Source organism: Microtus ochrogaster, chromosome 24 (assembly GCF_000317375.1).
Source record: "Microtus ochrogaster isolate Prairie Vole_2 chromosome 24, MicOch1.0, whole genome shotgun sequence".
Classification (NCBI taxonomy): domain Eukaryota; kingdom Metazoa; phylum Chordata; class Mammalia; order Rodentia; family Cricetidae; genus Microtus; species Microtus ochrogaster.
In genome coordinates this window covers 10,345,280-10,361,335 of record NC_022024.1, presented here as the reverse complement: position 1 = coordinate 10,361,335, position 16,056 = coordinate 10,345,280, and the positions used below count along the sequence as shown (strand labels likewise).

Genomic DNA, 16,056 nt, shown 5'->3' with positions numbered 1-16,056 from the left:
AAAAGAAGTGGAGAAAAAATTTCCTCTGCTTTCCTTTATGATTTCACTTGACTATCCCTGGAAGACAATACTAGGATTAAGTATTTTCCAAATAAATTTGGCTAGAAAACAAGTTATTAATACATTATCTTTTTTTTTTTTTTGAAGTTGTGGGTTGCCTTGATTAATTTTATCTTGCTGTGAAGAGATGCCATGACAAAAGCAGCTTCGAAGACAGAACATTTCACGGGGACTGGCTTAGTTTCAAAGGCTTCACCCATGCACATCACTGGGAAGCAAAGCAGCCATCAGCAAGCACAGTGCTGGAGCAGTAGCTGAGAGCTTACACCTCGTAGGAGGCGGAGAAATCTCAAAGGCCCCGCCCCAGTGGCACACCTCCTCCAATAAGACCACACCCCAAATCCATCCTACACAGTTCCCGCCCCTGGGGACCAAGCATTCAAACAGGTGACCTACAAGGGCCATTCATCTAAACCACCAGACATGCCTACTCAGATTTGCAGCTTTTAAAAATTAGTTTTAAAAATACAGTTTTGTATTGTGTATGTGTGTGTGTTTGTATAAAGGTGTGCAATTGCCAAGGCACACACACACGAACACTCAAGGACAACCTGCTAGTGTTGGTTCTCTCTCCACCTCAGTGGGTCCTGAGGATCACACTCATGTCATCAGATCTGAAAGTCCTTTGCCCATGGAGCCATCTTACTGGCCCTCTGATCATTCTGATGACATAATCAGAAAACATCTGTGGGCTATAAAACAAAGTCAAGTCAATTGCAAACTCCACAACTGGAATTACCTATCAAAAAGACCCACCTCTCTCCTGTTGTACCTGCCTCACAAAGGCTAGGACTTTGCATCTTTAACAGTCCTTCTATGTTGGAATGACAGAAGGGTTTTGTTGTTATTATTTGTTTTTTTGTTTCTTGAGACAGGATTTGTCTGGGTAACACGCTGTCCTGGAACTTGCTTTGTACACTAGACTGGACTCAAACTCAAACTCCACCTGCCTCTGCCTCCCGAGTGCTGGGATTAAATTAAAGGCGCGCACCACTGCCACCTGGAATGGAATGATGGAGTCGTAAAACTGATAATTTGCAAAACTGACACTCAGTGATTTCCCTAATCACTGAGTGGGACACAGAGACCCTCCCTCTTCTCCCAGAAGCAGGCCGCACAGAGTGATTGGAGCATATCCACCCAGACATTTAAGATTTCAAAAAAGAATGAGAACATTTGAGCCATGATGGGGTGGGAGAGGGAGAGGGTTTCCCAGAAGAGGTGACTTTGGATGTGTATGACCAAGGTTCCACGGGAATTTGCTTGTTAGAAAATGGGTTGGGAAGGTGACCTTCCAAGAAGAGACGTCGTGTGCCAAGACTACGTATGGATATTCCAGGAAGAATGAGTCAGCCCGTATGCTGGATGGAGAGGAGCATGGAAGATGGCACTGAAAAATGCCCACATTTTCCTGGTATCCACCAAAGGGTTGCTGTGGAGGTCTCACTCCCGTCCAGGGAAGATTTCCACTCGCCCACAAAAGGATGCTTCTAGATTGGTGGGAACTGCTAATGCTGGTGGTTATTAAAATTCAGGAAAGTTCAGAATGACATTCCACCTTCAAGAGAAAAAAGTTCATCTAGCCTAAGCGTTAGAAAATAAAAACACCCCGTCTTTCCTAAAAATAGATGCTGAATCTAAGTGGTAGCCAGACCAAAACAGGAGACTTCAATCTGGATGATGTTCAATAGGTTTCAGTAATAACAACCGTAAAAATTGTTCAGAAGCTTATGGTGATGAGTCCAAGTCCTTGAGGAAGGTCTCAGGTGAGGCTCAGTGCAGGGTATGAGTTCAGCATGCACAAGGCCCTGGGTTCAAGCCCAACAAGTTCCTCTGGGAGACAGCCAACCGTCTTATGACCATATTGAACAGCAACAAGAAATACAACCTTTTTAATGCTCGTGCCCACATTCAGACAGCCTTGCCGAGAGCACAGTGAATTATGAATACAGCAAGGTACATAACTCAGTGCGTGCATGGGTGGATGCATATTCCATTAAACATTAGCACCCCAACTTCTGCATGAAGGGGGCTAGCAAATCCTAGTCCTCTTGATCAGTCCCCTAGTATGAGGATGGATCGCAATGATGAAAAATCGTGTGCTCCTATTTGTGGCAGAACGCATGTTCCCTATATATCCCCTCTCATCCACACGTTTGCAGTGTGCAGCTGGCATTCCCCTAATGCCAGACGAAGGGGTGGAGCCTGTCTCGTCTTCCTAGACTGTGGACGAGACAGTGGCTAGGACAGAAATGGTAAGGTGCGACTTTTCTCGGCTGGCGTCTCTTCAGAACCCTTGTCCTTGGTATCAAAATACGGCTCCGTACAGAAACTCCAATTAACACAGCAGAGGGACCACTGCCAGGTCTGTTTGCGGAGGGACTGAGGTCTCCAGGCAACACTGAGCAGCACCTGACTGGCAGGTGCCTCCACTTCCAGGCATGCATCTCTCCACTGAGACCCCAGGTACCATGGCAGCACGCGCTACCCATTTCCTTGTGCCCTGCCTGACTTCCTGACCCACAGATTTTTGTGAACACAGCCGAATCAATTCGATCTTCCGTAATATTTGGCAATAACTAATGAACTAGAGAACTCAATAAGGCAAAATAGATACCCAGACTTCGGGGACAGGGGTGTTGGGTTTTGTTTTGTTTTGTCTTAATCTGTATCCCTGAAGTTTTAGTAAACTGAAGCCTTAGGTACCAGTGCAATGAAAGGTACACTTCCCTCATATTATCCCAGACTGGAAAGTGCTTGAATGCATGGCAATGGGATGCTTATCTTTGAGAAAAGACCCTGTGTCCAAACTTCAAGTAGCACCAGCTGAACACATCCTGACTTTCCCCAATGGACCATGCAGACATTGACCAGAATACCAACACAGCAGGGAACGGCAGGTGCTTACAGTACTGCTGGACACAGGTTCGCTGCTGACCTCAACCCTTTCACTATGTGCACTCAGCGTGAGACTTCAGAGAGCGAAGGAATGAAGTACAGCGTGGGGTTGTGCCATGCTTAAGCCCAGGAGTCCATGAACTTTGTATGCTGTTTCTTTACATCTGAAAATACGGCTGCTGCCATATTTTCTGTACGGATGTATGTCCAGAACCAAGAGTCACAGCCCACAGCTGCTCTATTCAGCTGATTTCCTTACCCATGGATGTGAGGACATTATGGTGGATGTCTCTCTAAGAAGACATCTCTCACCCAAACAGGAAGAGGAGAAACTACTTCTGCATCTCTTAGGCAACTGCGGAAGCTAAAGGGGAGGGCGGATATTCCTGTAGCACCTGTATTCAACTTGTGTGTTTGGTTCCTGAAGAAGGCAAATTTCGGAGAGTCACTTTACGGCTAAGCCATCCTGTGATGAGTCTGCTTTCACGCACAGTCTAGTAGATCAAGTCCACTTGCCTGGGACTATCCTATGGCTCCGGCTTATCAGGTCAACACGCCTTCCTCCATCGTTGTGGACTGGGAGCCCACAGAGATGAAGATTTTACCGCCTTGCTCAGAAGCACATCAGCCCCGCTGTGCTCTAGTCTACAGGAACCTGAACCTCCTCCACCGCACACAACCTCACACTGCCTGTGCGGTCATAATGCTGTGCTGACTGGGCCGGGAAAGCAGGAAGCACCAAGTGTCCTAGATTCCCGAGGAAAGTGGAAATATGTCAAGGGGGTAGAAATCCAGGACCTGTCACGTCAGCGTGGAGCTGGGCTCTATTGGTCTAAACGGTTTCTGGGTATCCTTCCCAAATCAGAGCTGATTGCTACGCTGTTCACACAAAGACATAAGTACAAAGCTTGCTGGGCTCCCTTATATAAATGATGAAACCTGTATCCACATTTCGGATGGCGACTCTGACCCATTTACCGAGGAAGCCATACCCTTGCCAGCTTTAGTGGCAGCAGAGCAGAAAAACCTGTTCCAGGCCACAGGGCAGGAAGCGACCTCCACTTTCCCGTAAGGACTTGAGCCTCCAAGAGCGAAGAAGAGGTTGGCGCCAGAAGCATATGCAGCCTCCACAGAGTCCTGGTGGTGTGCAGCGAACCATTCTTTCTTTGGCAAATGACCATTCTCCTTTTGAGAAACCACTGGTTTCTTACTGGGTCTCAGTAAGGCTTCCAGGGTTCCATATGGGCCATCAAGATACCATGTTATCCACTGGTTAGTAAGTAGACTATCGTACTATTACATAAAATGGAGATTTATAAGATCAAATCTCAGGCAGGCAAGTTTCAAAACCAAACAGCTCTTTCCCCCAGTGCACATTCTCCTGCACTCCTGTCTCCCTCAGCTCATCTTAACATGTAATTGTTCATTGAAGCTCTTTTTTCTTGTATCGGGACATCCAGCCTATGGGGGGAGGGGTACATGAAGTCTATAGCCAGTTTTGATGAATGAAAAGATTCTTTTTCCATCTAAAAACTTACATTTACATGAATATCCTTTCAGCGGAAGTTACACCCCTGCTACTTATCGACAAATAATGTACATTAGTAGCTAAAAGAAAAGGGCAAAATGGAAACCACATATAATGGAAGGAGTTTTAAATAGATAGAAAATTAGTGGTGTGGGTACGAATAGATGAAACCACAAGCGTGTATGTTATATTTTACAAATATGAAACATGCTGTTTTGTAACCTACTTTTGAAAATAATATATAATGAACATTATTTTATAGAAACATATTTTTAGCAAATTTAATGTATAATATTTTACCATATAAGTGTGAATCTGTTATACATATATACACATATACATATGTATATATATACTTTATATATATTTTTATATCTGTATATATAAGTATATACTCTAGGTATGTATAAATATATACTTTATATATACATACGTACCCATATTATATATATATTATATATGTAATTATTTTATGTGTGTGGGTGTTTCGCCTGCATGCATGTCTGTGCACTCACTACATGTGTGTGTGCCTGGTATCCAAGAGACATCGAATCCCCAAGAATTGGAGTTTCCATGTAGATACTGGGACTCGAACCTACATCCTGTGGAAGACCAGTCAGGGCTCTTCACTGATGACCCGTCTCTCCAGGCTCAGGACGACAGATCATCTTGGTTGCCAACATAACTGCATCTGCTCAGCAAACCCAATCTGCTCAACAGAGCCACAAGGGTTTTTCTTAAGCAGAGCATTCGAGGTGGGAAAGCCCACACGGAGGCTGGCTAACACCTTCTGATGACCGCCCACATAAAAGGACACGAGGGGGGGAGGGAGGTTTTGCTTTTTTCCTGCTTGCCCTCATTCTCACTGGCAAGCTCATGGCCCCTGTTTCTGCAGCTGGATTCCAGTGTAGCCTAAAGCCCAGCAGCTCTCCAAGAATCCTCCCAGACTCCAGCACCAGATTGGGACGGTGGAGACACCAATCGAACTGGACCCTTGGCCTTTCTGTTAGAAGACAGCCATTGTTGGACCTCAGCCTGTAAGCCACCCTAATAACCACCTTTTAATATGCATTCATTCTAGCAATTCTGTTTCTTTAGAGAACTCGGAGTCTTTGAGCGACTCTCAAAGTTCCCTTGGCGACTTCACAAGCTGGCCTCGGTCACCTCCACACATAGAATTCTTATCTTCGACGCTCCAACAGAACAGTCCATTCAGCTTTGAGCGCCAATGGCTTTCCCAACCCAGAGCTCCAAATACTTCCATGATCCTCCCATACTAATCAGGATTTCTGGACAATTCTGAGATTATGCAGAATTTTCACTTGTCTGGTTACCAGTAATCCTCATCAAATTATCTATGCATATACTCACACACATCTTGTTTCTATTGAAAAGATGGTGTTTTATTGCCAAGAGTGCTCATTGACTTTTGAATCATTTTCCTACAATAGCACCAATATTCCCTAAATTTGTCATTTTTGTTTATACTTCAGCATATTTTTAAAGCGTGGGTCTTTCCCTATTATGTATTCAAAGCCAACAGTGTTTTATGATTTCTGTCTTTGATGTTGTGTGTAGAAAGGTTTTCGCTCACCCCAAGAAGTTATCTAAATATTTATACTTTACCTAATGATTTCATGTTTTGTTCTGTAACTCTAAAAATATATCCCACTAAAATCGTAAGTTAAATTAAATGTTTGTGTTTACTAATACAAAAAATTTCAAAGTCAATTATGCATTTCAATATATCATTATTGTGTATATACATATACATATATACATATACATGCAGGGACTCTACATGTTACAAGTGCAACATAGAAAGGTCAGAGGACAACTTCCGGGAGCCATCTCTCGCCTTTACTGAGGGACCCAAGGACCGAACCCAGATCCTCAGGCTGTGCAGCAAGCACTTTTGTCTACTGGGCCATCTCACCACCCCCCAGTCATTTTTCCTTAGAAAGTTGTTGTTTTCATTTTTTTTTTGCCAAAATAATAGGGCAATTTTACAATCATCTACTGAATAAAATATCCTCACAAATTATGCAAAATGCTGAAATTTGCAAAACAAAATAGTAAATCCTTTGTGTGTAATGAATGGCTTCGTTAAAATGCAAACCACCTACCCTTCAATTCCCCCATTCAATGTGTTCAGTTCAATGATTGTTGGTAGATTCAGATTTAAGAACATTTTTTTATTATGATATAAAGACACCTGTATGCGTTAACTATCACAGTCAAATCTCTTATGTCTCCGCTAACTCGCTTCGTTCTTTAGAGTATAGGAATCAATACTGGCAACAGTAATATGCCACCTTTAGTGGTTGGATAGTTTTTTGGGGTTTTGTTGTTGTTTATTTGTTTGTCTGTTGGGTTTTTTGTTTGTTTTAGCTATCAGACTTATTTTTGAAAAAAATGATACAAATTCAAGAATTTCAGTGGCTGTACCAATACAATTTACAGAGAGGGTAAAGATAGATAATTCCAATATGCACATGTTGCCATGGAGACCCGAGAGGGCACCTATATCCTGAAGTTACCGTCTCCCACTGTGAGCTGGTCAAAGAGACATTTAATCCATGCCAGCTTCAGAGGCTCACATGTCCACGAGCTGCTTCCTTGAAGGACACCACCTCGCACTAGGCACTGAGTCTTAATAAAGTCTCAGAAGTGGGGAGCATTTTTGTCTGCGGCTGGTTTGCCTAGTCCCAATAGTGACGGGGTCATACTTTCCCCAAAGGTAACAAACACTCCCTGGCATTCAGCTCACTCTCTCTTGGTTATCATGGTCTGGCTTTTTTTTTTTTTTTTCTTCGAGACAGGGTTTCTCTGTAGCTTTTGGAGCCTGTCCTGGAACTAGCTCTTGTAGACCAGGCTGGCCTAGAACTCACAGAGATCCGCCTGCCTCTGCCTCCTGAGTGCTGGGATTAAAGGCGTGCGCCACCACCGCCCGGCATGGTCTGGCTTTTTTATACTGTTCAGGAAGGTGGGGCTGCCTGATTGGCTCTGCATGTTCATCAGTTCTACCTCCTCAGGACGTTCTGAAAGGGAGGATTTGTAAAAGTCCTCCAAGGCCACGTCATGCTGGTCCAAGTAGTAAGACACAGATAGAGACGGGGAGCTCTAAGCTAATCTGGTGGGTGACGGCACCTTCCCAGTCCTGGTGGTAGTTCTGGTTTGCCTGCCCGGGGGTGGGAGGCTCAACTATCATGGAAGAGGCTCGAGAAATGCTGCAGAGGCCTTGGAGTGACCTGAGGCCACTGCTTGGAGGTGACAAAGAGCTGCTGGCTTGAAGTGGCCAGCTAGGGCGGAGAGTCAAGTGCCAGGTCCTGGTCCAGCACCACCGAAGCCAGAGATCATAGCAAATCAAAGAACTTCAATTGGCTTCTTAAACTTGGCCTATTTTTGCGATTCGCTCAATTCTTCATTTCCCATTGCATACATACAGCACATTTATCCATCCATCAGTGGATTAATGCTTGGTAGTTCCCGCTTTGCTGCTATTATGAATTATGCTTTTAGCTGTTATTATTGATGTGGTATACACGTTCCCACATCTTTACTTTCAACATCCTTGTGCTGTTTGTTTGTTTTGTTTGTTTTTAATGTGTTACTCCGAAAACCAGAACATATTTTATTTTGGCATTTCTGGATTAACAATCCCTGTCTTTTAATTGGGACAAATGGTCCATTTACATTTAATATATGTTCTTACACACACACACACACACACACACACACACACACACACACGTGTGCGTTAGTTAAATTACCATTTAGAAATTTTGTTCTACAGACTTACATTTCTTTTTCTCTCTTTTCAATTATCTGTTATATATTAACTCTCTCTCTCTCTCTCTCTCTCTCTCTCTCTCTCTCTCTCTCGTGTGTGTGTGTGTGTGTGTGTGTGTGTGTGTGTGTGTGAGACTCTTGGGGTTTGTTCATGTTAAGCAGGCAGCAAGCACTGAGTTACACAGCAGCCCATAAATCTTTTTTCTATACAGACTTGAACACTTGGATGGAATCTAGGCTGAGACAGAGAAGGAGCATTTCTATCAAGTTCACAGATGGTGCTGCTGCTGCTGCTGGAGCATTGACCACACTTTGGAAAACAGCAGTTTAGAAGATGAAACAGACTGTCCATGAGGAGACTGGTGAAGACGTATTTAAAAACTGAAGTAAAAGAGAACCATGTCTGTGGCTGGCAAGACAACTCAGCACTTAAGAGAGCCTCCTGTTTCCCCAGGGGACGCTGGGTAAAAAGTTTCACAGTCCAGGTGCCCCGCTGCACTAATGAGAAGAATTCAGACCCTCTTTGCATGTCATTTGGTAACAGATACCTTTGCAGCAACCTAATGTGGGCTGGAATCTGTAAACATATAAACTAATTGGAATTCATTTACTGACAAGATAGTAATAAAGCAACAAATGTAATGATTTGCAATTATAACACAGGTTTTTATTTTTTTTTAAAAAAGAATTGAAGAGGACACTACTACAGATCAAAATTACAGTCTTTTGCACACTGGTTTATGTCCTAGAGAACAGCTAAAGCACAGCAGGAGAAGAGGGTAGAAACATATGTAATCAGAAACACCATTCTGTTCAGTGTTTTCCTGTGAGTAATTATGTTAATTGTAATATAAATGTGCTGTTGATCTAGGAACTCAGCCGATTATGCAGTTCTACTAAAGGCTGGAAAATTTAAAACCTAGGGGAAACAAAACTTGACATCCTCATTCATGAATGAGAGCAAAAAACATTTTAAATAAATAAAATGTGTCAAGATCTCACAAAAAGTTTTACAGTTCTGAGGTGTTTATGACAAAAAAAATAAGGTCATTTTCCTCAAATTGCAAATAAAATTTAACATCACAAATCTCCTGAATTTTAGTTTCTGGTTATTTTTTTTAATATATGATTTTGGGAGAACCTTATAAATATTTTTTTCATAAATGGTATCCACAAGTAGAGATTAGAGACCGAGTGTGAAAAACAATTTCCAACACATAGATTAGATTGTTTCCAAAGTGTGTGGTGGTGTGTGGCTTTAATTCTAATTTAACTCATGTGGAAGGCGGAGGCTGGAGGAGCTCTGATTTGAAACCAGTTTGGTCTACAGAGCAAGTTCTGGGTCAGCCAGAGTTATATGGTGAAACTTTGTCTCAAAATAAGAAGATAGCAATTAATATATTCTTTCTTTTGAGACAATGCCTTATCATGGTGGCCCTGCTGGCCTCAAACCTGTCATCCTCCTGCCTCAGCTTCAGGACCCTCAGTGCTCGAATCACAGGGTCTCACCATCATGTCTAGTGTATTCTGGAGTACCTGACTGTATTAGTCACCTGCTCAAAAACATCCCTTGGCTGCTGGACAAGTTTGGCTGCTGAGACACAAGCTTAGCAACAAAACAAACAAACAAACACCACAACAACAACAAACCAATACATACATTTACCATCATTAAGAGTCTCGATTTTGGATGCAGAAATGGCTCAGTTAAGAGCATTGGTTGCTGTTCCAGAGGACCTGGGTTCAGTTCCCAGAACACACACAGTGGCTCACAACGGTCTGTTACTCCAGTTCCAGGGGATCTGATGGTCTCTTCGGGCTAACAGGCACCAGGCAAACATACAGACACTCAGACAGACTTACAGGAAAAGCACCTATACACATAAAATAATATTTTTTAAAAAAAATGATTCTGGACACTGGAAGGTCTATGGGGGTAATATCTACACTCTAGCCAAGCTTTATTCCTTTCTGGATTTGGGGGAGGATCCATTCTCTGCCTTTTCCTTTGTCTTGGAAGTCATGTGCATTCAGAAGCTCATGGCACAGCTAGAGTCAAAGCTACCAGCCAGGGCCAGCTGTGTGTCTATCAAACAACATTATTCTGACTTCTCTCCTATGTTCCACTCTGAAAGACCCTAGCAATTACACCAGGACTACATACAGACTTCAAGATTATCTCCCATTTAAAAAAAAAACAAAAACTAACGTATGATTGCTTTATGTATATGGGTGTCTTACCTGTATTTATGTCTGGTGTACAGACAGACTAGAAAAAGGTGTCGAATTCCCTAGAATGGAGTTGAGATAATTGTGAGCTGCCATGTGGGTGCTAGGAATCGAACCCAGGTCCTCCGGAAGAGCAGTCAGTGATCTCAGCTGATGAGCCATCTTTCCGGCCCCTAATCTCCCACTTTTAACACGAACCAATTCTCTCCATTAAGTCCCTCTGCTGGCTAACCAAGACACACACAGATGATTAAGACCGAGGAGGTGAGCCTCCATGGGACTCATGCATAGCTTCCCAGTGACCACCAAGCCCTTCCTGAAGTCAAGGCCACCAGTCCATCAGCCACAAGTTCCCTTTCCGCCTTCCCATAGCAGTCAACTGCAGACCCCAGCACACACATCGCTCCCAGAGCCTAAAGCTTTGCTGGTGGCATTTTTCTCTCCCATGACCATCTTTTCACTCCTCTTTCCCCCACCAAGATGAAAGCTCTCTTCTCCAGGCAACTGTCTCCTTCTCCATGAAGCTTTCTACATAGCGTCCCCTCCAAATGTCCCTAACATCTATCTGTGCCTCCCTAATAGAACTTGGCATTTGGCCTTTTTTGATGGTTACCTATGTTCTGTATGGCTTTCTACTAGGCCAGTGGTTCTCAACCTGTGGGTCATGACCCCTCTGGGGTCAAATAATGGCTATTTACACTATGATTTAAATAACGTATTTACATAATGTGGCAAGAGTATGGCTGGGAGTCACCATAACATGAGGAACTGTCTTAAAGAGTCGCAGCGTTAGGAAGATTGAGAATCTCTGTGTTAGGCCATAGTCCTGGGGGCAGCACTAGGAAGATTGAGAACCTCTGTGTTAGGCCACAGTCCTGGGGGCAGAAGCTCACAGCTTCACTTTCATTTGTGGGCCTGTTAGGCACATGCGAAATGGAGCCTTTGATTCTCAACCATATGCACCTATCTAAGTCCTCCTTTGGCCACAGTAGATTTGAGAAACCAGAAGATCAATTCCATCTATCTATCCTATCTGTCTGTCTGTCTATCTATCTATCTATCTATCTATCTATCTATCTATCTATCTATCTATCTATCTATCTCTCCCTCTCTATATCTCGATGTATCTATCATCTATCTATATATAATTACATATAATTAATATATTATTTAACAATAACATCAAAGAAAATAACATCCAAAGAAAGCTACTTCTTTGTGGACAGATAAAGACTGGAGATGTATAGTGACATTTTGTTTATGATCTAACAAATACCACAAAATCTTCAGACTGAAAAGAGAGCGCGTTCCTGTCTCATCCCTCCTTATACTCCTCTCCAGTGCTTCAAGTGATTCAAGTGATTCAGTGATTCAAGGCATGCACCACCACCACCCGGCCTCTCTGGCTAACTAGTGTGGCTGCTGGGACTAAAGGTGTGTGCCACCACTGCCTGGCCTGGATGGCTGACTAGTGTGCCTAGCTGTGCACTCTGATCTTCAGGCAAGCTTTATCTGCTAGATCGTAAACAAAATACGGCTATAGAGATGTTGGCGCTGCTCCACTTCTCTTGTCTTAGGCAGCTCTGGTCTGACGGATTTCCCCTTGGAGTACATCAATCTGAACAGGCCGGTCAAAGCTCAGGGATCTCCTCAGGTGGCGCGGTGGTGTCCCTCCATGTGTGGGAACAGGGCACATGAGTGTGGGTCTGAAGGTCCTTTGCTAAGGTGACAAGCAGCCATCATGCCTTGATCTCTCTTCTACCTTCCTTGATACTCTTCAAGACAAATATTGTCTCCATCCCTGTTAAGGTTTTCTACCCTCTTTAATTTCAAAATACTGGTTTCTTAGAAACAAACTTTGTCTTTGCTTTGAGGTTTTTTTTTTTTTTGGTTATCATCAAAGGGGGCGGAACCTTCAAAACAAAACCTTAAACAGGAGAGTCGGTCTCTAATACCCTTCTCAATACCACACAGCAGACGGCAGTCCCTAAATTCATCTTTCCTTTGCCAGCCAAAGCAGGTAACTGCAAAAGCAACACAGTTTGCAACTTGCACACTTGATTTCACTTAAACTAATCAATTTAAAATGAGCTTTGCACACTAGTTTTAAATGATTCCCTTCCTTCGCTTCTATATTTCTCTAGTCTGGTTTAATGCCACTTTCTATATTCAATGGCACCCGCGTCTTTTATCTTGAAAACACGAACATTAATCACAGTGAATTCATTTTGAAGTGCAGTGCTTTGCTTGCTGAGCAGATGAATGCGTTTCCCAAGACACTGGTTTTCATCTCTTGGGTAATAGTAGAATTATTTGCACAACTTTGAAAACTACAATGCTCTGGCTCCATCCAAGATCAAATCAATGTGCCAGAAAACCGAACCTCAGCACAAGAATTTATTTTTCAAGTTCCCAAGCAGTCAGTCCCACGGGGCAGCCATTGTTGAGGACCAGAGAGCATGGCGCACACCTGTGAGTCACCAAGAGCCAGCGCAATGTTGGGAGCAGCAGCAAGAAGCAGCTAACTCTGAAACTCAAGACCATGCTATGGTCAGTCCAGACAACGGGTCACATCCCTAATCAAATCCTTAGCTGACTTGAACACTACGTGACTAGACACAGCGATTCCCTCGCAAAATAAGGATGAAAATATAAATAAATGGATCAGGACTTAGGGATACTTTAAAGAAACTGTTAACGGAAGGGCAGCATTCTCCCCAGAGGTCCGCAGCTCAACGAGGTATGTATTTGTAACATCTGTCCCCTCCCCGTCCTTTGCTGTGCTGTTAGGAAACTCCAGGAAAAAGAGGTTGCTCTATTATCAGAGAAGGGATTTCCTAAGAGTTTCCTGTGATGGCTGGATTTGGAGAGAACGTGAGAAGCCGGTGAGGCATGAAAGGAATAGATTGGAAAACTAAAAGTAAGGTAGGTTAAGATAAAGCTCTGGGTAGCCAATGGGACCAGGCAACGAGGACCTATCTACACGCAAGGACGCCATAGAAACTAACACTTATTATGCACCTGACTCTACCATGATATTTTGGGTACACTGAATTTTTCCATTACCCAATGCTTACAGAAATTTCCAAATTGAACACTTAATTGACAAAAAAGTGATGTTTGTTCTATAAATACTACAATACATCATAATTTTGGACAACGGTGCATACTTGGCAGAAGAAACCTTGCCTAAATTGATGGAGAGGTCATTCATCACTTTCTGGACCATAACGTATTGTCATTTTTCCCAGTTCTGACAATTTTGTGGACAGTCTAGCTTAAGATTTTGTTTGGTACCTCTTCAAAGCAACTACTGCCAAGTTCTTAACTGGCACTGAGGGGGAAAATGAGATTATTTACAAGTGGAGAGACAACAGAGAACTTTAGTATTACATAAAACTTCGTGGTTGCTTCCAAGTGATTTAAGAATCAATGTCCTAATGATTCCAATTTATTTCTGTTGCCAGATCCTGCCTGGAAATTGTGGACTTGTTTTGTTTTTTTTTTTTTTGTGGTCAATTCTAATTTGTCTATGCCCAAATTAGTTATTAACCATCTACTAGTATGTATATGGTCATGTATAACTCCTTATTGATTAAAGCACTATCTCAAGAATAATTTAGCAGTGTTTCAACAACTATGCCCACTCCTGCATGACAAACTAGAGTATCTTCTAAATCAGTAAACGGCTACTTGACACCTTTCTTAGATGTTTTTTTATTTAATTCTGATTTTTAAAAAACCTTCCAAATCCAAGAGAGTTCTTTTTCGATTACTAAGCACTAAGCAGATTAACTCACATCTGTCTTTGAGATCCTACCACTTGTTCAAGGGCTTGGCCATTAGTTTCTGTGTTAGAAATGTCTACTTCTATATTTACTGTGTGCCTGCATTATGGTCATTTTTTTTAAAGCAAACGAATCTTCATACATTACCAGGAGACTTCCAATGAGGAGTCAATCATATTTTTTAAGAGTAATTACTTCTAACTTTCCAAATTAATGAGTTACTCTGGAGTTTCTCTGCACAGCGACGGTGAGCTCGTTTAAAACGCTAATTCAGATTAATTTATCTTGTCACGTTCAACAGAACGCACTCCTGTGTGTACAGGATCCCTTCCCTTTGGAACGGTTTCCTGCTCGGTCTTCAAGCATAGCCCTCACAAAGTAAAAAGTGACAGCAACTTAAATAAACAGACACACCTTTAGTTGGTGGCAGAAAAGACCGAAGGCATCAAAGAACCCTCCTGCAGAAGCAGACGCGCTGCAAAGCTCAATTAGTTCACGGGCTGAGGGCAGTGCTTTTTATAAGTGCTTTTTTCCCCCCTGGGAACTTTTCTGAGTCTCCCTCTCTGCTCTCCAGAAGCTCACAAGTCCTAACCAGGTTTTATCTATTTTTTCCTCTTTTTTTTTTTTGCTTGTGACAACAAAAGAAGTTGTCAGGAAAGGGCTGTGCTTGGTATATTTCACCGAGAAGCTTTCTATTTTCAGTAAGTTTTACTGTTCTCCAACTGCTCCTGGTTATCTCCACTTGGAAGTGGTTGGGACCCACCCCCACCAAACAAACAAACCGAACCTAATCAGAATTTCTCACTGGATTCCTGTTGATCCCCTCCTTTACCTTCCCCTCCCCCAAATAGCCCATCTTTAGACCTCATGTTAAAAACCTCTGTTTAGAACTGGCAAAGAATATTCCAGGAGCAAAGAGACCCCTCCCTTCAAGCTCTCAAAGGTCACGTCATTGGGAGTTCTTGAGGCCAGATGAAGCTCAGGCGCCTGTTGACCTTACACTGGAGTAGCTGGGTCCCCGCTAACCCGTGGCTATGTTGGAGAAAAAGTTAACTTTCTTTACCCCTTGAGTTTAGGTAAACCCGTCCAGCGGGTGCTGCACTTGGTCTTGGAGGGAGCTCAAAAACCTAAGAACAGCTAATGTTTGCAGAGAGACTCTGGGTACCATCGCCCCGCGGGCAAACACACCCCGAGGATTGGAGCCCAGCAGCTCCACAGATGTGTGCACGCACCTAGTGTCTCCTATGTTCTTCTAGCAAGGACAGTACACTCCGAATCTTCCCCTGGGGTCTATCCCCAATGCTGGCCTTTAACCTGCGTCGTTAGGCGGGAGCTCCCGCGTCCTTACCTTGGGGTTGGTCAGGAGCTGGTGCTGGTCGCTGTGTAGCAGCGCCCTGGAGTTGGACTCGGAGTTGTTCACGTATACCTGGACGCAGGGGTACTGCGAGGTGCCCCTGCAGTCGGTGCCACAGGTGAAGGTGCACTCGAACAGCTCGCCGATCTGCTGCACCGACAGCACCGTGCAGTTGGCCGCCGTGGCTTGCAGATCCTGCAAGGCGGGACTGAGCCAGCAGAAGCCGAAGATGAAGAGCGACACGACGCCGGAGATGATGAGGAACAAGCCGAGCCGGATGCTCTTGTCTTCGGCTTCCGTGTACTCGTAAGCCACCCTGAGCTTCGCCATCGCCCCCCACTCTCCACGGCTGGCGCGCTCCCCGCCCCCTCCCGCCCCCGGCGCGGAGCTCAACTGCCTCGGGCGGG

The 16,056-nt window shown here is 43.6% G+C and overlaps 1 protein-coding gene across 1 annotated transcript in view; it reads right to left on the bottom strand.

The window, feature by feature from the left end:
• Positions 1 to 16,050, bottom strand: part of Kcnmb4 (potassium calcium-activated channel subfamily M regulatory beta subunit 4) — a 56,016-nt gene extending 39,966 nt beyond the window's left edge. Inside the window, exon 1 of the mRNA XM_005358041.2 lies at positions 15,644 to 16,050. Coding sequence (XP_005358098.1) covers positions 15,644 to 15,979 — 336 coding nt within the window. The 5' untranslated portion in view covers positions 15,980 to 16,050. The remainder of the gene's footprint in view (positions 1 to 15,643) is intronic.
• Between the last annotated feature and the right edge of the window lie 6 nt (positions 16,051 to 16,056).